The sequence below is a fragment of the Phodopus roborovskii genome, unplaced genomic scaffold, assembly GCF_943737965.1.
Source record: "Phodopus roborovskii unplaced genomic scaffold, PHOROB, whole genome shotgun sequence".
Lineage (NCBI taxonomy): Eukaryota > Metazoa > Chordata > Mammalia > Rodentia > Cricetidae > Phodopus > Phodopus roborovskii.
This window is the reverse complement of record NW_026125397.1, coordinates 24,345,074-24,368,329: the sequence shown is the minus strand read 5'-3', so window position 1 is coordinate 24,368,329 and position 23,256 is coordinate 24,345,074. Positions and strand designations below refer to the sequence as shown.

Genomic DNA, 23,256 nt, shown 5'->3' with positions numbered 1-23,256 from the left:
GGGCCCGCCCCTCGCCCAGCCCCGACGGCGGGGGCGGGGACGGAGCCGGGGCCTCGCCCGCAGCCCCTCCCCCGCCCCATGCCCGCCTCTCCTCTCCTCTCCTCTCCGCCCCGGCCCTCGCGGCCCGGCCGTCGGAAGAGCCCCGCCCTCCGGGGCCGGCACCTCCGGACCCCGAGCCCGCCGCGCGCCGCCAGCCCGTGCCGGCTGCTGCGCGTGCGCGGCGCCGCGCGAGCGGGGGGGGGGCGGAGGGGAGGCGCATGCGCGCTCCGCGGCGGTTTCCGTCACCCCCCCCCCGACGTTTGGTGGCGCTGGCCCGGAGAAAGGGGAAAGGAAAAGTAAGCAGTGCAAATGCCGCCGCGCAAGACGATCGCAGCGAATAAGGGGCTCGATGGTGTCCCAGACAGAATGGGATGCAGGCGAAGACTGACATAAATAATCGTGACGGCCGGAGCCCCCCCACCCCACCCTCCCAGCTTCAGGAGGCAGGGCGTCCTCGCGCTGGCTTTCGGGAAATGTAGTTGTAATGCTACCGACGCCGGCCGTTTGCGACAGAAACTACAACCCCCACAGGCCACCGCGACGCCGGCCGCTGCCGGCGAACCAACGGTCCCGGAGGAGTTCGGGGTTAACTGGGAGCGTCCATCTGGTAAGCGTGGCGGGCTTGGCCGTGACCCGTTCCTCCCTTCCTCCATCCCAAAGCCAGGCAGACCGGGAAGGGCTCGGGGCCGCTGCCCCCGCAGCCCGCCCGCAAGCCGGATGGCTCCGGGGTCCCCGTGCGCTGCAAACGCACCTCTGCTTTCCCACGGACCCGTTTTGTGCCGTATTTCCTCAGCCGAATAGAATCCGAGGGTGAGCTTTGAAAGCAAGAGACTGATAAGAACTCCCCGTGTTCTTAGGTTTGAAGGCTAGCAAACTTTGAAAGGTTCTGTATGAAAAGAAGCCTGCAAAAAAAAAAAAAAAAGGGGGGGGGGGTAATTCAGTTGTCCTGGAGGTGTTTTGAAGTAATTATACTTGAGAAAACTAAGGTTTGGAAGTTTTGTTTTGTTTTGTTTTAATAGTAATCAGATTAAACTTTAATTCTTTGTTTTACAGAGTAAATGTAGTCATAAAATGTTAACCGGGACCTAGAGAGATGGCTCAACAGTTAAGAACACTTGTCCTTACAGAGGACCCTCGTGGTAGCTCACAACCATCCATAGCTCCGGTTCCAGGGGACCTGATGACTTCTTCTGACCCCAGCAGACACATGCAAACGGCACAGTCGTACACAAAATAAATCAGCAAACATAATAAACCAACTGGGCCTTGAATGTGTGTAACAGTGTGTAACGAAGATACGCCTTTGTTTTACTAGAAAACTAGTGTGTAAATCCACAGTTGTGATGCTGTTTAACATTGTTGGGGTGGCTAGAGGAACATTTAGCCCAGCCTTGGAAGACTTCATCCCGAGGGAGACAAAGGCCAAAAAAAAAAAAAAAAACAGCATTTGAGGCTTCAGCCGACTAATGTCCGCTGAGTGTGACGGTGTTTTTTGTTTTGTTTGCAGGCTTTTCCAGTTATCTGCAAGTTAATTTATATGCTTTGCAGTAGTTGAGGAAACAGAAGATGCCATTTGTAGTAGAAGTAAAGAAAGGAGGGAATTTCTGAAGTCACTAGCTGATTGGGTTCTAGTGATCATCCCATAGTCGACACCATAATTGTCTAGGTGGGGCTTGCTTCAGTCTGAGCATTAAGGAAAGAGGGAAGGAATGGGCTGAGACATTGTGGAGGGACTGGGCCAGGAACCTGTATTACAGAACTAATTGGAAATAAGCCCCTTGTGACCGGACTGAGTGGTGTAATCTGTCGTCCTTTGCTGGGGAAGTGAAGGCAGGAGTTTGAAGGCAGCCTGGGTAAAACAAAAGGAAGGGATTCCCACCTGCTTGCATGGGGAGGTGTGCACATTTGTTTATGGGAGAGGGCAGTAGATGGCCATTGCCTTGGGATGTGGAAGAGAAAGGAGAACTTAACTGTAGAAGTTTGAGGTGTCCTTGTAATGGCAATGGCTGTCGATTTCGACAAAGGAGGTACACTGCTTGAAGTTCTGTGTATGTGGGTTATCAGTAGGTGTGGTTCTGAAGGAGCAGCCAGGTTGGAGGGGAACCCCCCCCCCAATGTTTTGTCCTAGAAACAAAATGAAGAAAGAGTTAGGAAAGACTGTTAATTGATCTAGGTCCAATGGAATGAGGACTAATTGGCCACTACACTTATCAGTGCGGAGATTATTAAATAGAGGGCGTAGGAAGCCATTGCTTAGGACTTGAGCTCTTGTGCTGCCCGGCTCCCAACCCCCAGATCAGACAAAAAGAAAAAAATCAAAATGGCCATCCTTGCTAATGTTCCACATATCCAAACTGAATACATTGTTACCTGGCCTGAGAAGTCAGGAGAATGAGAGGGGATGGGATTTCCCAAATTACCATTTGGCATGATAGTGTGTTGCCTCTGCATTGATCCCTACATTCTTTAATTCTTCCAAATAATAACACGAAGTATCTGATGTTAACTAGTTCCTTCCTTTTGTGCTGTCTCTCTGCCCTGACCTTTGGCAAAAAGTAACTCTGAAATGATGAGTCTGCTTTGGCTGTTTCTGCTTTGTGTTTTAGCCTCTCTAGCTATAAAGCTACCTTCTCTGTCACCCACTGAAATACTCAGCTTATGTTATGGAATAAAGTGTTGCTCCATCCCAGACTTGAAAATAAAGCTAATTTAAGGATTTTAAATTGCTACTTTGTTGTTTGAGAAGGTCATTGGCTGTGTTGACAAGAGACACAGCATCTTTATCATTGTTTCCTCTGTCCAGGCTGCCTCATTGTCTTCCTTTGTTGATCTTAGGTCAACTACTTCTTGTTCAAAGACCTGTCCCTAATTAGAGAAACAAAGAAACTTACTTTTATTGCAGTATGTATCTTTATTGGCTAGTGTGTTGCAAATGCAGTTTTCAATTACACTCTCCATAATTTGATTGGCACCTGGCCTTGTAAAGGCTGAGCACCCTAGAGCATCTACGTGTCTGGTTTGCTCAGCCTGGCCAAAGCTCAGTAGGTTGCCTGATTCCCTACATAGACTCAACAAATGCTTGATGTTTGTTGTGTGTGCTGACCCTTATTTGTTATCCCAGCACTCTGGAAGCGGACACAGGAGGATCAGGAGTTCAAGACCAGCTTGAGCTACTTAGTGAGACCTTGTTTGGGGAGGGGAAGGTGAATAAGCATCGAACCAATGGATGAGACCACTCTCATGGTACTTTCAAGAGTACTTGAAGGCCAGAAATTATAATCAGTGCACCAAACCCAAGATGAATGATTAATAGGTGTTCATTGAACATGAATTTACACAGATAACAGTAAGACCCTGCCTCCCTGATGCTCTCTGAGACCCAAGGGGCTTCTGTGTCCCCATGCCCCCCCCCAAAAAAACAGGTCATGTCTGTACCTATAACCACTCCCAAAAGTGGCCATTGTTACAGTTTCATAGGCGAGATACCACTACAAATACTACTACATATTAATGAAAAAAAGCTGGGTGCCTGATAGAAGGAAGTATAGTGAAAGCATTTTAGGAAAATATATTTTTATGAGATATTTATTAAGATTCCTGCAAACAATTTTTAAACTGATTCAGTGGAACCAGCTTCATAAAAACGCCAAGACCGAGTAGCCACAGATCTCAACTACATCACCTCTTCATCCAGCGTTCTCTTTCCTAACCCTCTTCCAGATGTAGCTCAGAGTAGAATTCATCCTCCTGGGGTATTCTGCTCGCATACAGCTTGCACATCCTTGTCTACTGTGTCACTGCTCATCAGTCATAGCTTTCTGCGTCTTGAGTGTTGTAATACCATTTGTAAATACCATCCAGCCACTGGCCTGACTGCAACAGTTAGCCTATCCAACATTTTAAGCCCAGGAAACAGTTCTTTTGTTTTTCTTTTTTAGGATGATTTTAATTAAAATAACAAGCTGTAAGGTCTCTGGGCAATGCTTAAAATAGAGCAAAAATTAGCGTGTTAGTTGCATATCCTACAGTGCAGTAGTCCCTTTCATGAGAGCAAAAGCTCTGTGATGGCTGTTCTTGCTTGTCAACTTGACTTCATGTGGGATTAACTGAAACCTAAGCGGCTGGGCACACCTCGAGGGATTGTTAGTTAACTGGATTGTTTGAGCTCAGAAGACACCCAAATCTGGGCCACACTGTCTCCTAGCAGCTTGTATGAAGGCCTGGGAAGAAAGATACGTCTGCCTTTCGCCTGCTTGTCCTCTTCTCACTGGCAATTTTTTCTACTCCTCTGCTGAGGAATTCCTTCACTGACATTGCAGCCTGCTTCTCTGGGATTTCAGTGATGCATACCAAAGACCATCTGAGACATCCATCCTTATGGACTGAACAGCTATTGGGGTCTTTGACTTCCCATTTAGAGACAGCCGTGGTTGGACTAGCTAGTTGGAGCACAGCCTGTCAGCCACTCTAATAAATCATACACACACATAGTGTATGTGTCACACATGTATGTATGTATGTATGGCTTTCTAGAAGTTTCCATGTTATTCTATACCCTCCCCCTTTTTAAAAGATGTCCTCACTGAAAGGAGGGACCCTGAAGCACAGAGGTAAAGGGACTGACGTGAGGGTTAGACTGTAGGGAGACACATAGGAACTGGGTTCCTTCCTGTAGGAAATTTACACACAAAACTACCATTCCTTAGAACTTAGAATCAACAAGAGAAATGAAGATCACTTAATGGGGTCACTTAGTACTGTTAAGTATTAAGTTCAGGGCTAACTTGGGCTACAGGATACCCTGTCCCAAGGGAGAGGGAAACTTACTGCTAAGAAACGTGGTGCTAACCCTAATAAAATAGGGTTTTGTTAATTTTTTAAAATACAGCCTTATGTGTTTTTTCCAGTTGAAAGATAGGGTAGACATGTAGCTCAATGGTAGCTTAGCGTGTGCTCAGGGCTACTTAGCATGTGCTGATGCCCAGGGTTCATTCTCCAACACTAAAAGAAGAAAAACAAACAGGGAGGATGGTTAGAAACAGTTCACATTGTGCTTATCTGTAGTCCCAAGTGTGAGACTTGGGCTGAAGGGCTGCTTGAAGCTATAATTTCCAGACCAACCTCTCAGAGCAGGCAAGGACACTGTATAAAAGTGTGAAATGATGTGACCACCTTATCAAGATTGTACACTAGTCAGGGAGAAACTGACCTAGATGCCTCCAACATGGACATTCATTATGAAATTCATTGATGAAATTTAATTAAATCAAGGAAATGCATTGATAACAATAAAATAGGGCTCCTAGCTCTTGTGAGCTTGGGGACACAATCTTGTCCACATACAAGAATTGTAAGATGCACACACAAATACATGCATTAATACATGACTGGTAAATTTATCAGGATGATAATTTATTAACATACATTGGAAGGCCTGTCAAGTAAGTAGCCTATTGGTTTTCCTGCTAGGTTTTTTCCCCCTTCCTGTAGGAAATTTACACAAGAAACTATCATATTGCCTTGGAACATGGAATCAAGAAGAGAAACGAGGCTATGTGTGGTCAGTTAATACCGTTCAGCTGTGAGAAACCTCCGAGGCAGGGTTTTGGCTGCTCCCCGACCTTTGCTTTCCTCTGTCATGGAAGAGCTCTGCGGACGGACTTTCCTGTCGGAACTGTTGGCTCCTCCGAAAGGACACGGAGACTTACTATTAATTATGAAAGCTCAGCCTTACCTTTGGCTTGTTTCTGACTAGCTCTTATAACTTAAATCAATCCTTACTTTGTAATCGCTGTTCTTGCACATGCTTGTTACTTCGTCTCCATTTTAACCATCCTGGTAACCCTGGCAACCCTGGCGACTCCGCCTTCCCAGAGTTCTCTGTCCACAAGTGCCCGCTATACTTCCTGCCTAGTTTTTAGCCATTTAGCTTTTTATTAAGTCACTTACAGTGACTTATCTGTACACGGTATAATCAAACATCTTGCAACAGATCCCTTTGTTCAAACACGTCCATATTGCAGTGTACTATGCCTCTGTCTACAAACATACACGTGCTGGTTTACTATAGAGTTGGCTCTTGAATGACAAGTATTTTATGTGTGTTTGCTTGAGACAGGACTTGATGCATATCCTAGGTTGGCCTTGATTGAGATCCCCAGCCTCACCCTCCCCAATGCCCTATAACATCTGGCAGAACAAGCTTGGGGCTGTTAACTGAAATTTTTGTGTGTTTATCTATATGTTTGTATGTGTTTGATGTGTTCATGTACATGTGTTTGTTTGTGTATGTGTATCTGGGCATGGATGGTTGTGGTGCCAGGCTTTGAACCCATGGCCTTGTGTATGCTGGTATTCAGCTCTGGCCCAATCGAGGTTACTTAGTGGTACTGGGGGTTGAACCTAGGCACTGACATTCTGTGGAAGTGCTCTACTGCTGCCCTCTTCTCTTTTCGTTTTGAGGCGCGTGTTTAGTGGCCCAGGCTGGCCTTGAGCTGGCTAGGTGCAGGCCAGCCTGGGCCACGTGAAAAACAATCTTAAGTGTGATGGTACTGTGTGTGGCACTGCCAGTTTCAGAGCCAACTCCGGTTGCTGTTGTGAGCTGGGCTGGGAGTATCCACCACGATGCTTGGGGAAGCCAAGTCCATCCAGCACACTTGTGGTCCCAGCCACCTGGGAGGCAGGAGTTGGAGGCCCTGAGTTCAGTACTCTTCATGAGAGCAATGTTTCTAGTAAATCCTATCTCACAGTAAAAAGCGACCTCTTGGTGAGTCACAAGGGAGAAAAATGTTTGCCATACATTGCATACATGTATGACATGGTCCAAAATTTACAACTTAAGACATGATCCCTTGTGTCTCTAGCCTGCTTTCTACATTGTATAATACAATCCAATACAGAGTCAACAAAGCAAGTGTTAACGAGGAGCTGGCTGTCCATGCCATTGAGCTTCTGGTCAGCCACTGGTAGCATGTTGAGGGGAGACAGAAGTTAACCTGACATGGGGTTGGATGCCCCTCGCCCCTGTTTGTTTAAGGATTAACTGTAATAGTGATTTTTGTTCCCCCTCCCCCCCAAGGTCAAAAGATAACTTTTCATTACATTTAGAGAGATGCACTATCTTACTTGTGATCATGAAGCAGGTAAAACATACAATGGCTTGAGTGACAGCAAGGAGGCAGATGCAGGCTTGCTCTGCATGGCATTACTTCAGGGGTCACCTCATAAGGGTGGCAGCAGATGCTGGGCAAACCTGGCCTTTGTGGAGATTCATCTGATATATTCTCTTGGCTTAAGAGCTCATTTCTTTGAAAATGCATGGCAATTACAAGTCAGTGTTGTAAAGTGTTCAGTTAGAGAACTTTAGTGGACATTAAACTTAACCAGCTCAGGACTGGGTCATACAGTGAGCCTGTGTTTAACTTTGTAAGAAGCGGCTGCTGCATTTTTATACCCCTGCTCACCTGCACAAAGCAAATGAGAGTGTTGCTCCCCGACATTGGCAGGACAGTTACCTTAAGTGAGCCAGTCCCCAGTGGCACGGGAACATTGACTGTGCCGGCTCCCACCCACCCGCGTGTCTTCTTCGCTGGGGCGTCTGAAGACCTTTGCTTACTTTGTAGTTGGACTGTGTGTTGATTAAAGAGTTCTTTTGTCTTGGGAGCCTGTTCTTGCAAGCATTCTCTCTCTGCCTGGCTTGTCTTCATGTTCTTAAGGCTGTCCTTTGTAAATGGTTTTAAATTTTAATGAAATCCAGCTTAACAATGTTATCTCTCATACCCTGTGCTTTTAGTGTTTTATCTAAAATGTTATCGTCATACCCAAGGTCAAATAGATTTTCTGTTACCTTCTACAACTTTTGAAGTTTAGTATTTTACATGAAGGTCTGTGATCCACCTTGAGCTAACTTTTGAGAAAATTTAGTTTTTGTGTTTAAATATATTTATTAAAGTTTCTACTGGGTCTGAAATTATTATTTATCACCAAATATTAAGACTAAAAACAAAAAAGCAAAGTAAAAACCCTGTTTACCAACCCTTGCAGCTGTATTGCATTCTTGACAGAGAAGCTTGAGGTCATCTCCAGTTTGTCTGAAACACAGGGGACACAGTTCTGTCAGGCACCCTGGTGTCATCTGTTGCTAACCGGCAGGTGTTTGTGAGCTGTCACTGCAGACTGCTGTCTTTTCTACTTACCTGCTTTGTCATGGAGGTTTGCAAAAATCTACCTGTAACCTCCCCACGTTGCCTAAGTAACAGTTTTGCTCAAAATGTTTCCTTGGTGTTTTCATCTTTTGCAGAAAACTGTCTTGTCATGATCAGCCAAGTTTTTTTTTTTTTGTGTGTGTGTGTGTGTGTGTGCACAAATGTGTGTGCACGCATGCGCCCGCGTGTAAGTGAACACATGTTGTACAAATGGATCATAAAGTTTACTCTTAGACTTGAAATTTTAGATTTTAAGGTTTTATCAGTTATTTTAATTCCTTAACAGTATTGATTTCAAAGACTTCAGACTCGTTCAGACTCTGCTTTCGGGCCCCGCCCAGGCACTGGTCTCAACACAGTCCTCTTGCTTCCGTTGCCTGTATCCAATGGATAATCAATAAACCACGTTCACAATCGTATATTGTACGGTAGCTTCGTCTGTGTGAGTGTCGTTGGTGTTTCCAAATTAGTGTCTTTGACTATATGTCTGAATTTCCTGTTTCTGGCATATGTTAATGGATGGAATCTTTGAAAACAAAAATTGTCAAATCTGTGTTTACTTTGCCTTTCTGGAAAGATGTGTTATCAACTACAGCACAATCTAGGACAGATCCTTACAAATCTGCCTTCCTGCTGGCTTTATTCTTATTTTCTTATTGTTTTTCTTACCTGCATGTTTACCCCTGTATAGAGAAGTGAGATTGAATTTTGTATGGTTAAAAACTGAAATACTGGGCAAGGTGTTACTTGTCTGTAACCCAGCACTCAGGAAGCTGAAGGAAGATCTAGATTTGTGGCAAGCCTGGACTATACAGCCAGATCTAGTCTCACAAATGAATGCACAAGTAAATGTCCAAACAAAGCTTTAAAAATACCAGTAACCGTATGACTCTCTGCCGTCTGCAGCAAACGGGGTTAGTGTGTTGGCTCCCTTGGTTTTGTGTTTTCCTCCAAAGGAAAGGGAGCATTACATACAGTGTCTGTGTCCTTGGCACTGCAATGTTCTTGTTTTCTAACAATTTCACACAGATGATATCTTAGGGTAACTACAGTTTTCTAACTTGCTTTTCTCTCCACTCAGCAAGGGCTCCAGAGTTTGTCTGTGTTGTTATTGTGTATTGGGCTTTAATTTTAGATGCTGTATAATGTTTCACTATATGAATAGCAAACAGTTTACTTTCCAAGTTCTGATCAATATGTATGTATGTGTGGATGTATGTATGTGTGTATTGTATTATGTATGTATGTACGTATGTATGTGTGTATGTGTTCTTGTTACAAGCGCCTTCCCAGAGTATAGGGTTAGTTGTCCCTGGGTTGCTCACCGTCCTGAGCTGGCTGTCCCTGGGATGCTCACCGTCCTGAGCTGGCTGTCCCTGGGTTGCTCACCCTCCTGAGCTGGCTGTCCCTGGGTTGCTCACCCTCCTGAGCTGGCTGTCCCTGGGATGCTCACCCTCCTGAGCTGGCTGTCCCTGGGTTGCTCACCCTCCTGAGCTGGCTGTCCCTGGGATGCTCACCGTTCTGAGCTGGCTGTCCCTGGGATGCTCACCGTCCTGAGCTGGCTGTCCCTGGGATGCTCACCCTCCTGAGCTGGCTGTCCCTGGGTTGCTCACCCTCCTGAGCTGGCTGTCCCTGGGATGCTCACCGTCTTGAGTTGGCTGTCCCTGGGTTGCTCACCCTCCTGAGCTGGCTGTCCCTGGGATGCTCACTGTCCTGAGCTTTCCCAGAACTTAGCATTGACAGTTTTCTTTCTGAGACTCCCTGGCAATGTAATTAGTGGCCAGGGCTCTTCTAAAAGTGTCTTTGTTAGTGTCTGTGATAAGCAGCTCCGCCAGGTCTCCAGCCTCGCCTCCTAAATCGCAGGACCACTTATGACTTTAATTTGCATTTTCCTGCTAAGCTGAGCTGCTTGTGTTTTTGTCTTTTGTATTCATGTTTTCCTCCAATCCCTGGTCATTGCTTTTTATCTGTCAAGAGTAGTTCTGTTGTATAAAAGGTTTAACACTTTTAATATGAATTTATCAGTATTTCCCCCCATCCCTCACAGTTCTCTTTCTTACTGTTGAACAGTCTCCATATGTAGCTTATGCCAGTCTTGAACTCATGATCCTCCTGCCTCAGTTACAGAGCCCTGGAGCCAAGCCCTGTTCTACCAGGTTTGGCTCATTTTATTTAGTTTTTAATTGTAGATTTTCTTATTAGAGGAATGTCTTCTTAAAATCGGAAACACATTCTTTCTTTTCACATGTGGGTCTGTCTTTTGGAATGTGTATTTGTGTAGATATGTGTAGTTTTACAGTATGGATAACATCTTACACTAGCATATGTTCTAAACAGCCAATTCTTTCCCCATTAAAAAATGCTTTAATTTTCAAGAACGCATTTCCATATTTAGGATTCTTTTTATAACCGCATACATGTTTTCTATGTTATTTTTTCCCAGAAGTCTCAGTTCAGCATTAAATACTAATAGTATATATTGGGCTCACCTGTAAGTCCTCAGCTGTGAAAGGGAGCTGTGCCCCCACCACACACAAATGTCGAGTCTATGTTTTATGTGTTTGATTTAGTTGTAATTTTTGTTTTTGTGTTGTTGTTGTTGTTTTTTGACACAGGGTTTCTCTGTGGTTTTGGAGCCTGTCCTGGAACTCACTCTGTAGTCCAGGCTGGCCTTAAACTCACAGAGATCCACCTGCCTCTGCCTCCCTAGTGCTGGGACTAAAGGCGTGCGCCACCACCGCCCGGCCACTTTAGTTGTACTGTTTAAAATGTGTTAGTGTGTGTGTGTGTGTGTGTGTGTGTGTGTTAGTGTGTGTATGTGTGTGTTAGCGTGTGTGTGTGTTAGCGCGCGTGTGTGTTAGCATGTGTGTGTAAGCGTGTGTGTGTTAGCGTGTGTGTGTGTGTGTTAGCGTGTGTGTGTGTTAGCGTGCGTGTGTGTGTGTGTGTGTGTGTGTGTGTGTGTGTGTGTGTGTGTATGATCTGTCCTTCCATCATGTGGGTCTCAGGGATCAAACTCGAGTCCTCAAGGTTGGTGGCAGATGCCTTTACTTACTCAGCCATCTCAGGCCCAGAAAAAATGTTTACTTTAAAATTGTGTATGTATGAGTGTTTGCCTGAATATGTATGTATCTGTGCACCATGTGTGTGCCTAGAAACCATGAAGGCGTGGTATGAGTGGTGATCACTTTTCTCTTCCAGTAATGTGCTTAGCACCTTCCTGCACTAGGAAAGCTGGCTGGTAGCCACAGTCTTGAGTCATAGAATGTGGAAGAATCAAGCTGGTGTTAACCTAGAAACTTCATTCCTACGTATTAAAAATACTTTCCCTCTGTTTTTATTTGATGTGTATAGATTGTCCGTATGTCTGCTTACTACATGAGTGCAGTGCTCACAAAACCCAGAGGGGCCACTGGATTCCCTGGCACTGAAGTTACAAATTGTTGTGAGCCACATGAGGGCACTGGGAATTGACCTTTGTTCTTTGTGGGGGTCCTCTTCCCCTCAGGGCCTGTTAGCTGCCAGGCCTAGAGGGGATAGAGGCAGATAGGCAAACAGAAAGCTTTGGCAGCCAATGAGCACTAATGAAGACAGCCCTCTGGAAAATTGATTTCGGTAAATCAGCTTGATTTTATTCCAGAGTGTAAGATACATATAGGACTAGGGAGCCTGGGAACAAACCCTAATTTGCATTAAGTGGCACACTGCTATCACAAGGCTCCGTCTGTGGCTGCGGGGCCCCATAGCAGAGCTCCTAGCTCGTCTTCTCAGCAGGGGAAATGTGCCAAGGGCCAAGCTAAAGATGAATCAGGCGTCTGGGTTAGAGGCAGCTTTCAATAAGGCCAGTCCTCCAGGCCCGGGGACATTCTCGGGAAAGGACAGGCAGAGAGCAGGAGGCTGTGCTAGAGGAAGGGAGCTCCATGCTGTGACCTACTGAGATAACTCCTAGGCCATGGGGTGGCTGCGACTCCTGGCCAGCCCTGTCTTGGGAGAGCAGCCAAACACTCTTAACCGCGGAGCTGTCTCCAGCCCTCTCCAGCCCCTCATTCCTACCTTAATGTTTTTTATAGATCCTGTTTCTTCTCAGTTGTAGTTTTCAAAAGCATTTGAAAAGATATAGCTTAGAGACATTTTTCTAAAATGGAGTTTTTTTTTTTTTTTTTTTTTGGTGAGAGAACTAGCCATAGGACAGTAGCAATTAAGACCCTTGTTTAAGTCCTAAAAGGCCCTAGGCATGCTTACCTCTGAAATGGTGTTAGCATCGACAGTATTAAAAGCACTAAAATTATCATATACCTAACTTAAATTGGTTAAATATATCTTAATGAGAAAATAACTTACATAAATATTTGTGTGCTCATTAAAAACCATATTTTAATCAAATAATATATATGTAAGCACTTATATTACATTAGCTAAAAAAGAACAACCTACAAGAACATGTATTCCAATTTCAACTTTGGTTTAAATGATAGGACTGACCTAATATAAACATTTTTATTTGTTTGTTTTTCGGTTTGTTTGTTTGTTTGTTTGTTTGTTTTTTGAGACAGGGTTTCTCTGTAGCCTTAGCTGTCCTGGAACTTGCTCTGTAGACCAGGTTGACCTGGAACTCAGATCTGCCTGCCTCTACCTCCAGAGTGCTGGGATTAAAGGTGTGCAACACCACCGCCTGGCCCACTGTTTTGTTTTGTTTTTTTTTATTTCTTAGGGTAGTCTCCAAATTCTGAAGCATGAGGATTTACTATTTTTTAAATGAAGAATATGTAATTTATTGTCTGTCAACTGTCTTTCTGGGCACACTAGTGTCTGAGCTAGCTAGCATAGTGAAGTATCACAGGCTAATGTCTAGGAGAGACTGTAGCAGTAGTCATATACAAATGATATTGTCTGTGACTGAACCTACCGTGGGGATGCCTCTCTTTAGCTTGCTGTTTTAGTCTTTCTCTGTATTTTATTGTCTGTAACTTGTGACTAGACAGTACGTCCTCATCTGAGGTGGCAGGCTGAGTGTTGCTTCGCTTTGCTGTGCTTTGAGATGGGCCCCGTAAGTAACGCCAGGCTGGCCTTGAACTTACTGTCTCTCCCACTTGACCTTATCTTCTTGCCTCGCTCTTCCAGTACTAAGGTAGAAGCCTGTGTGGGTATGCCCAGGAGGAAACTTTACTGAAGGGTGGAGGTTGGTCATATTTTGGCTGCTGGGCAGACATTAGCAGCATTTCATCGGGCCAGCTAAGTAAAGGAGGGTGTTGGAAACGAATGCAGAATTGAAAGAATACGTTTTGTAGGTGCATTTTAGGTAAAATGTACTTGGTCAACTTAAGCTTCCATCTCAGCTGGACAATTTTTGCCTCTGTGCTAAGCAACAATGTACTCCATTCCTCACACTAGGACCTTAACAGCTGTGCCAACCACTCTGCCTGAAAGAGTGCAGGCTTAATGATGTCTGCACAGATCCCTGTCAGCACCTCTCTCCTCCAAGAGGTGACGTCACCTCCAGAACCCTGTGTCCCAGGCAGATGAGTCAAATGCAGGGCTGCTGGAGCTCTGAGGGCTTACTGTAAGAAATGGAATAAGGCACTTGGAACCGTTGATACCAGGGAAAGCGGTAGATGACCAACCTGCTGCAATGGGGCTGGCACGAACAACTCCCCTTAACCTTGAATGCATGTCCTGCCACTGAGCTACATCTCCGGCTGTGGAAGAAGTGACTTTTCATGGGATTATCTTTGAATCCCTCGTTGCTGTTAATCCACTCCAGTTTATCGAGCATTTCAATACCATCCCGATCCTCAAGGCTTACAGTCAAATGAAGAGGACTTAGAAACGGTTTCCTCCCCCACCTCATCTCCCTGCTTCCTCCTTGTCTGTCCTGTATAATTCCTGCTAACCTTGAAGTAGCCAAGGATAATGGCCTTGAGTTTCTGATCTTGCTCTCCCCTCCACCTCTAGAGCACTGGGATTACAGCTGCGTGCACAGGCTCAGTGTTCTAGGAAGAGAGCAGTGTGGACAGGAGGGGCCTGGAAGCCTGCAGTCACTGTCACCGAGGCCTGCTGGGCCCTGACAAGCCACTTTAGACTTTGTCTTATTGTGCTCCAGAGAGACAATAGGGTACTTACACTGAGATGTGCAGCAGGAGAATCCCTCCAGGGCCCGTAGATGAGTCATCTCTATCAGTCTACCTAGTCAGTGATGCAGGATGGTTGATTGAGAAACACAGTAGGTGTTGAAATCCTCAGTACTTGTGGGTTGAAGAGCAGGGAGGTGATGCTGTTTTCTGAGAATAAGAATATAGGAAGAGGGCGTGGCCAGAGACTGGGCTCACAGGTTGAGAGGACAGAGTTCAGTTCCCAGCACCTACATGGCAGCTCATAACCATCATAACTCCAGTTCAAGGAGACCCGAAGCCCCCTTCTGGCTTCCATGGGCACCAGATATGCATGTGGTGGGCAAACACACACACACAGGCAAAACACTCATGCATGAACAACAAAAAATTAAGTGAAAAAAAAATATAAGAAGAAAAGCAGTTTCTAGAAGGAAGATTACATTCTGAATATAAGTTTCAGGTACCTCTAGGATGTTCAAGTAAATATGAATTAATTGTTCAAAGTTGGAAAATTGAAGTAGTTCTTGCTGTTTTTAATTTTAAAAAGTGATGTCTATTCAGAAGTAACAAACAAAAAACCTCAAATAAATCAAAACATGCCCAAAAGTGATACTATCACTTAAGAGCAGTTGGCCTAGGAGCTGGAGATTAACTTGGTGCTAGAGCACTCACCAACAAGCCTGGGTTTGGTTCTCATGCTGAAGTGACGAGGGGTGGGGGCTGGGGAAGGCTTTCACTAGGTGTAAAGCTTGGGTCTGTGTGGCAGTCGTAAGAATGAGCATAGGTAAATTAAGTGTTGTGGGAACTGAGCTTCTGATTCATGAAAATTTGTCTCCTGTACCACTTACAAATTACCTGTTGCAGACATAGTATAGGTTTGATGTACTATTAAAAGTAGTGATCCTTGCTGGGCGTGGTAGCTCACACCAATAATACCAGCACTCAGGAGGCAGAGGCAGGTGGCCAGCCTGGTCTACACAGCAAATGCCAAGGATCTAGGCTACATAGTGAGACCTGTCTCAAACCAAAAAGGGAGGGGGAATGGATAACTTAAGTTATTTTGAGAATTCAAAGAGTTTTTTTCTCTTTTGTAGTCTCTGAGTATTGTTAAGTACATCTGTGATTTTATTTATGAAGTACTGGGCGCAAACAATTTTGGATAATATTATAGGCTGAGTAAGAAGTGTGTGTGTGTGTGTGTGTGTGTGTGTGTGTGTGTGTTTAGGCCAGCGGCTGGTGTCATGTATTTTCCTCAATACAGGTCAGTGACTGTCTAGATGGGCTAGCCAGTGAGCGCGGAGGACCCCGAGACTCTGTTCCCCACTGTGCTAGCATTGTGGGTGTGTACACACAGTGCTCTAGGGTTCCATCTGCAGTCACATTCAACTTCTGTTGGTGCTGGGGATCCAAACTCAAGCCCTTATGCTTGTACTCAGGTGCACCACGGAGCCACCCCCGGCCTGGGCTGGATCTCTATCTGAAGTGCTTGGGAACACAACACTTCATTTTGTTGATTCAGTACATATAATTCTGTGAAATAGGGAGGTAATCTTATGATTCCCATTTTACAGATAGAGGAAATGTCTAAGAGATTTTGTTAGGATACCATAGGGTTCCTCTTCAAGGAGTCTTGCTCCTAAACCACGATGCTACCTGCCTACAAAGTAAGAACAGAACCATGAAAATTACAAGGATAAAAGTCAATGTAAAGTTAGCATTTCTAAAACTGTGAAGACTATTAATTTCCATATACTTTTTGAGGAAGGGTTTGGCTGCACAAGCACCCTCTGCTTCCTAAGTGCCAGGTGAATTGGATGAGCTGTGTGTATTCTTTAACCGAAGCATTGCTGTAGTTGGAGATCAGAAGGCCTCTAGGGCTTGTTGGCTGTTTGCCTAGTTCCAGATTCCATGACTGCCCTGGCTCAAAGGAATGAGGTGGAATCATAGAACAGAGCAGGACACCTGACATCTTTATCTGGCCTCTGGCCTGCACGTGTCTGTGCACCTGTATCACACACACACACACACCTGTATGCATACACACACCTGCATCACACACACACACACCTGCATCACACACACACACACCTGCATCACACACACACACACCTGTATCACACACACACACACACACACCTGCATCACACACACACACACCTGCATCACACACACACACACCTGCATCACACACACACACACCTGCATCACACACACACACACACACACACACACACACACACGATAATGGCAAGGACTGAATCAATGACGCTCTGATCAAAAGGATTTACATGCGTCTAGAACCTGCATTACCTGCTGATTGGCAGGAAAGACACCAGAAGGAATGTGCTTTTTAAGAGCTGTCAGTGGCTGCTACCTTTAGAAATGAGAAAGCTGTGGGTATAGTTCATAATTAGCAGTCCAGACATTCCTTTTAATTTGTGCCCTTTGTGTGAAGTTTTTATTACCCGTAGATACTTTCTTTTTAACAAATTTCAAGGAGTCCTATATAATATTACAGGCTTTTATACACTAAGATATTGTATTAGTTCTTTGGGAGTTTCAGACTGTGTTTTGATTATAAACCCCCCCACCCTCCAAGGCCCACTCCCACCTCCCTTCACCTCCCTTTTCCACCCCCAGAACCCACAACTCTTATGCTTTTTATTTTCTTTGATAATACATCAACGCCACTTTGCACATATACTCCTAGGTGTGAGACTGTCCCCTGGAGTGTGGGTGACACACCAGGAGCCATACCTTCACGGAAAACTGTTCTCCCTTGCCAGAAGCCATCACCTGCCCAAGGTGCAGCATGGACCCGCGACCCTGACATTGAGAGTCTCATGCTCTACTGACGGAGCCAGTCATTTGTAGACAAAGTTACTTTCCCGCCTGGTCCCGCAGCCATCCAGCCCCAAATAAACACACAGAGACTTATAATAGTTATAAACTGTTTGGCCCATGGCTCGGGCTTCTTACTGGCTAGCTCTCTCTTAATTATTAACCTATTTCTATTAAACTGTGTATCTCCATGTGGTTTTGGCTTACAAAACAAAACAGTGGCAGCCCATGTTCCCGTATGTCTACAGAAAGAAAACTTTAACTGAAGTAGGACTATGAGGAATGTCTTTAAGAAAAAAAACTTTGTATGTCTTTAAAAAAAAAAAAAAAAAATCCCTGTATTAGCTGGTGCACACTTTTAATCCCAGAACTCTGGAGGCAGAGGCTGGCAGATCTCTGAGTTCGAGGCCAGCCTGATCTACAGAGCGAGTTCCAGGACAGCCGAGAATACACAGAGAAACACTGACTCAAAACAAGAACAAGTTCCTGTACTTACATGTTTGCATACATGGACATGTACCCATTTTCTCCTGTACTTACATGTTGGCATACATGCATGTGTGCTCATTTTCTCCTAGGCTACAGCTCTTGTACTAGAAGTCACTCCCAGGGATAGAAATCACCCCACACAGGATGGTGGTAAGAAGTCTGAGAGCCTCTTCCTGCTGCAGGCAGGGAAGAGCCTGGCTGTGTGTATGTTTGGTTTATCAGGAAGAGCGCACATGTGGCCATCAGTCCTTAGCTGTGCTTATTTTCACTGGTTGATGTTTAGACCTCTAGTAGTAACTATTGGGTGATGTGCTTGTTATACAGTGGAATTTGTGGTTCTACAACCTTCCAGAACAAATGTGGTGTGTAATTTGTTCAGTGTCTCTGCACTCCTTGGAAAAAGTGGTAAATCTGTGTGAACCAGGACTGCACTTTAAAGAAAAAGAAGTGTCATTGGGAAGGAAGGGTTATTTTTTGGAGGTTTTGTTTTGTTTTTTATAAAGAGCCAGGGTACCCTGAATATAATGAGACTATTAAGTTAGTGGCTTTGCATTCAAGGAAGAACACAGTTTGTCATATTGGGACTGTAAATCATGATCCTTGGCAAGAACAAAGCTGACTCTTCACCCTGTTGTGTCTGGACTTTACCAGGGCCTGCGGGGGATTTTGCCATCTGTCCTGGAGTCCCAGAGAGTGCTAGTGTGAGCCACTTAATCTTGCCCTGGTGTTGTTGTTGTTCATTTGTTGTTTTTAATAGAGGGGGCTTTTTTAAGAATGGCTAATATGGGGCTGGATCTATAGCTCAGCAGCCAAGAGCAGTCAATGCTCTTCCAGGGGTTGGGGTTTAGGTCTCAGTGCTGGCTGCTTACTGTAACTCCTGTAATGCCAGCTCCAAGGGACCCAACACCTCCTCTGGTCTCCAGTACGTGTGTGCGTGTGTGCGTGTGTGTGCGTGTGTGTGCGTGCGCGCATGTGTGTGTGCATGTGTGTGTGTGTGCGAGCGCGTGTGTGTGTGTGTGTGTGTGCGTGTGTGTGTGTGTGAAAATGAGAACCCCAGACTATGCCCCACTCTTGAGAGGAGCGATTGTGAGCATCAGAATAGCTTGTACTTTGCTTGGCCGTTCTAAAGATCGGAAGAGGGGAGACAGTTTATAATTGGTTCAGATTAAAGACAAGCCACTTCAGAAAGGGCCCATGGTTGACTGACTCTCCCAGTTACTCATGTCGCCAACTTGATACTTTCTTTGGGGGTTGGAGAAAGGAGGGGTCAAACCAAGGATCCCCCCCATGCTGAGAATGTACTCTGCAACTGAGCTACACCCTTACCCTGTGGGACTGTTTTAAATTAAATTCCTGTCTGAAAGGGCTTTCACTCTGCTTTGTGGTTTTGTTTTTGGCCTTGCTGACAGTGTGAACTTAGGTTGCGGAGCTGTGTTAGAATGTTAACTCTTGACCTTTTAACCTTTCCATGTGTGCTTATGTGTGCATGTGTATATACATTCATACATACATGTGTTTATGTGTGAGTGTGGGTTCATGCCATGGCTTGTTTGTGGAGGTCAGAGGACCATTGCTGTCAGACATTGCCTTTTCCTTTGAGACAGGGCTCTTTGTGAGCTACATGTACTGACTAGAAGACCTCCCGCTGCTTGCAGAGACTCTCCTGCCTCAGCCCCATGTCCTGCAGGGGGAGCACTCCAGCCTTTTGTGGGCTCTGCCTACTGAAACCCGGAATCTCCTGCTTGCAGTTAACCCACTGAACCATTTCCCCAGCCCCAGAGCTGAACCATCTCCCCGGCCCCAGAGCACCTGTTTTGTATAAAAATAGATCTCTGGTGACTAGCTAGACATTTTCAAGCTTCTTTTGTATTACGTTTTTTTGAAAAAAATGTTTATTACTGTTGTGTGTCTGATGGGGTTGCTTATGCCGTAGCGTGAATGGGGAGGTCAGAGGGTTGCTCTGTGGCGTGGGCTCCCTCCATTCGCCTTTGTGCAGGTTCTGGGGAAGGAACTCAGGTCCTTTGGTAGGAGCTTTGCCCTGTGAGCCATTTCATCTCGCCCACCCTGTGCAGCTCTGGAGTAGTAGGTTTCTTTTAGTCTTCTTTGCATCTTTCCTCTTTCTGCTCATCCAGCTTTTTATGCTTGGAATATGTGTTTTTCTTTGTTGGGTCCTCTTTGGTGATCTTCAACTTTAATTTGCATTAGGCTCACGTGAAGAATTCATTAGAAGTATACATTTTTGTTTCTATGGACCAAGGTGAGGCCTCGGAGGCATTCTTTACCAAGTAACTGATGGGCACACTTAGATGGGCTGCATGAACAGTCTCTAAATGAATACTCATTTATACATCAATTATTTTCAAATGCTCATTTTACTTCAAGCTATTCTTGAGTGCTGAACCACTCAAGCCGACATAGATCTGCTCAAAACAAATACTTTTTAAAGATTGCTTTATTTTTATTGTATGTGTGTAGGTACTATGCCGGCATGTACGTTAGTGTGTCTGCCATGTGTGTGCCTAGTGCCCTTGGAGGTCAGAAGAGGGTGTGAACTCCTCAGGAACTAGAGCTATGGAAGATTATCAGCCTGGTCAGGTGGGTGCTGGAACTGAACCTGGATCCTCTAGGAGAGCAGCAAGCTCTCTTAACCCCTGAGGCATCTCTCCTCAGAGCTAGGCTGCCTACATTCACAGTCCTGCCCTGATATCAGTTACCGCATGCTTATCAGAAATGAGCTCAGGGCCACGGAGAAAGCGACCACCATTCCTGCTGGAGCGTCGGGACAGGCAAACTTCTGATCAAGAGCCGGCGCTCTGGAAAAAGCACACACTGAGGCAGGACGTGCTTTTGGTGTTTAGTGAGGCAGCGGCTGTGGGATTCTCATTGGTTGGGGCCCAACCTCACAGTCTGTTCAACTGGCTAGTCTGAAAAGAACTGGAACACAGTAAATGGACAGGAAAAGGGTCCCTGCCCCGGGAGAAAGGGTCCCTGCTGCAGGCCATCAAATTCCTAGAACAGAGCAATGTGAGGCGGGGATTAAAACACCCACACAATGGGGAGACACAGGTTTTACTCGTTGTCTTAGATGCACGTTTTATAGTATTTTATAGAAAAGGCTCATGTTTGATATTACTTTATTTTATTGATTTTTATTTTTAAGTTTTTTATGAATTTTTTTCTTTTATTGATTTTATAGATTTTTTTATGCAGTCTGTGGTTGCACATGCCTTTAGTCCTAGCACTCAGGAGGCAGGAACAGGCAGATCTCTGTGTCTAGCATTAGTTATGATGTAAGCAAACCAATTTGACTGGGTATACCATTGACTCACGTGCGCCCACTCTGTTACTTTGACTTAGTTTAATTCATCAATGAGACTAGAAGCCCTCATGCCATGTGAGCAGAGAATATTCTACACAGGTGTTACATTATTGCTTGTTCTCGATTTGATTCCTTTTGCTACCATTTTTCCTGCCCCCACCCCCACAACTGATGAATGATCTTCCTTAAAAGGTTTTCTTCCTTCGTTTGTTTCTTTGTGTTTTAGTTAGGCTTAGTGTTCTGAGTGCAATGCTCTTCGCCTCCAGAATCTACAACTCTTAATGACAGTGCGTGCCGCTGGTACCGGTTCTTTAGCGGACAGTGAGGAACCTCAGCTACCCAACTGGTGTGGGTTCCTGTAAGATGCTGAAAATTTGCTCTTTACCCTCTACATGGGAACCTAATTGCCCACCAAACCAAAGTGTCCGATGCAGCCTCTGCTGCTCAGCCAACCTCTAGATCCATCCTTGGCTCAGTTTCTGGGCAGATGCTTCAGCCTTATACGCTAGTGTCTCTCGATTTAGAGATACTCTGATTTTCTTTTTAAAAGAAAAGAGGTGGGAGAAAAAAAAAAAAAAAAAAAAAAAAAAAACAACCAGCGAAGAAACAGTTGAGGACATGCACCCAGATGAAGGCTGCTGGGAGAGGCCGAGCCCGGAGTGAGTGGGGGCAGGGCGGGGCGGGCGGGGCTGTGGGGGCGGGGCGGGGCGTGGCTTCTGCGGGCTGAAGTTGAGCCACTCTGCCTTTTTATTGCTGTTTATGTGCCTGCTTGCTCTTTTCCAGAGGCTGGTTATACTCTTCTGCCGTCTTTCATGTTGGTGACTGTGTTGAGTCCGCTGTGTTTATGTAAAGGGCCTTTCCCAATCTGCATTTCCCTTCTGCGCTCCATCATGGCTGTCTGCTTTCCTTGTGGAACCCATACACGCTTATCTCATTTTGATGCGTTTCTTCCCGAGCACACATTGCTGCAGTGCATCCGGTCCCCAGAATGTACTCTGGAAAAACTGAAACCAGAGCCATCATTCTGCTTTTTACTTCTCAGCTGGACTATGTTAGATACCTTATGTTACGAGCAGTTTTCCCGCCAGCCTGGTCCCACAGCCACGTCAGCCCCAAATAACACACAGAGATGCTGTGTTAGATAAAGCTGTTGGCCTGTTACTAGTGTTTCTTATTGGCTAGCTCTGTCTTAAATATTAACCATCTCTATCAATCTGTTTCCACGCAGTCTTATCTTACCAGAGAGAGGGTCCGGACCTCTTCTCTCAGGTCCCAACCTCTTGACTCCTCCCTACTACATCTCCCAGAATCCTCCTTGTCTCCTAGTCTTGCCAATCTTGCCTTCCTATTTGCCAACAATGCTTTATTCATTAACCAATAGTAGAAACGTATTTACAGAATAGCACCTCCCATCAACCTTACATAAATGCAACGATAAGGTGTCAGTTGTGTTGGGCTTGTTTCATTTAACATAACGTCCTCAAGGCCGCTGGTACAGTGCGTGCCAGAATTTGCCTCCTTTGCAAGGCTAGCTTTGTGTGTACATTATAATGCATGCTCACCTGCCAATGGAGATTTGTAGGTTGGTAAATATTGCTAGCTGTCTTTTTTCTGTTTGTTTTAGACTGGACATTCCTGTGTGGCCGAGAATAGCATCAAACTCATACTCTTATGCTTTGGCCTGGCGCTAGGGTGGCCAGAGTACATTGTTCTCAGCAGTCTTGAGAGGACACTCCCAGCTCTTTAGGATCTACAGCTGGACATACGATTGTGTTTTATGACATCGACCCTTTGGAAGAGAGCGATTACTGTCCACCTCCTCCCCTCTAAAAACTGGATGATTGCCATTTGGGGCTTTTGTAATGTTTTCCCATTTGCTATTCAGATGCTCTCGGCACAGCTTGGGGGCTGCTGTGTGCTTCTCAGGACGTCCTATCAAGGGGCATGTGGCGACCCTTGCTCCTCACAGGAGATGTTCACTTCATCAATGATCGCTCTTATTGGATTTTTCTATATAACTCTTTTCTGCATATAATAAGCAACCAATGTGGCTTCACTATAGGACCATGCAAAACATCCCACTTATCAAGAGTTTGCCCTGGGTTTATCACCCATCGATGTTTCTTGCCAGCACTCATCTTACTGTCGCAAAACGGGGACTTTTTTCTCTCAAATGTACAAAAGCTCAATAGATCATTTTCAATGTCTACAGATAGTATATTAAATATGTGAGTCTATGAACACATTTTATGTAATA

General features: G+C 45.2%; 1 protein-coding gene across 1 annotated transcript in view; it reads left to right on the top strand.

Moving 5' to 3' along the window:
* The first annotated feature begins 394 nt into the window (after positions 1-394).
* Cep57l1 (centrosomal protein 57 like 1) overlaps positions 395-23,256 on the top strand; it is a 44,610-nt gene continuing 21,748 nt past the window's right edge. The window contains exon 1 of the mRNA XM_051175572.1: positions 395-646. Coding sequence (XP_051031529.1) covers positions 524-646 — 123 coding nt within the window. The 5' untranslated portion in view covers positions 395-523. The remainder of the gene's footprint in view (positions 647-23,256) is intronic.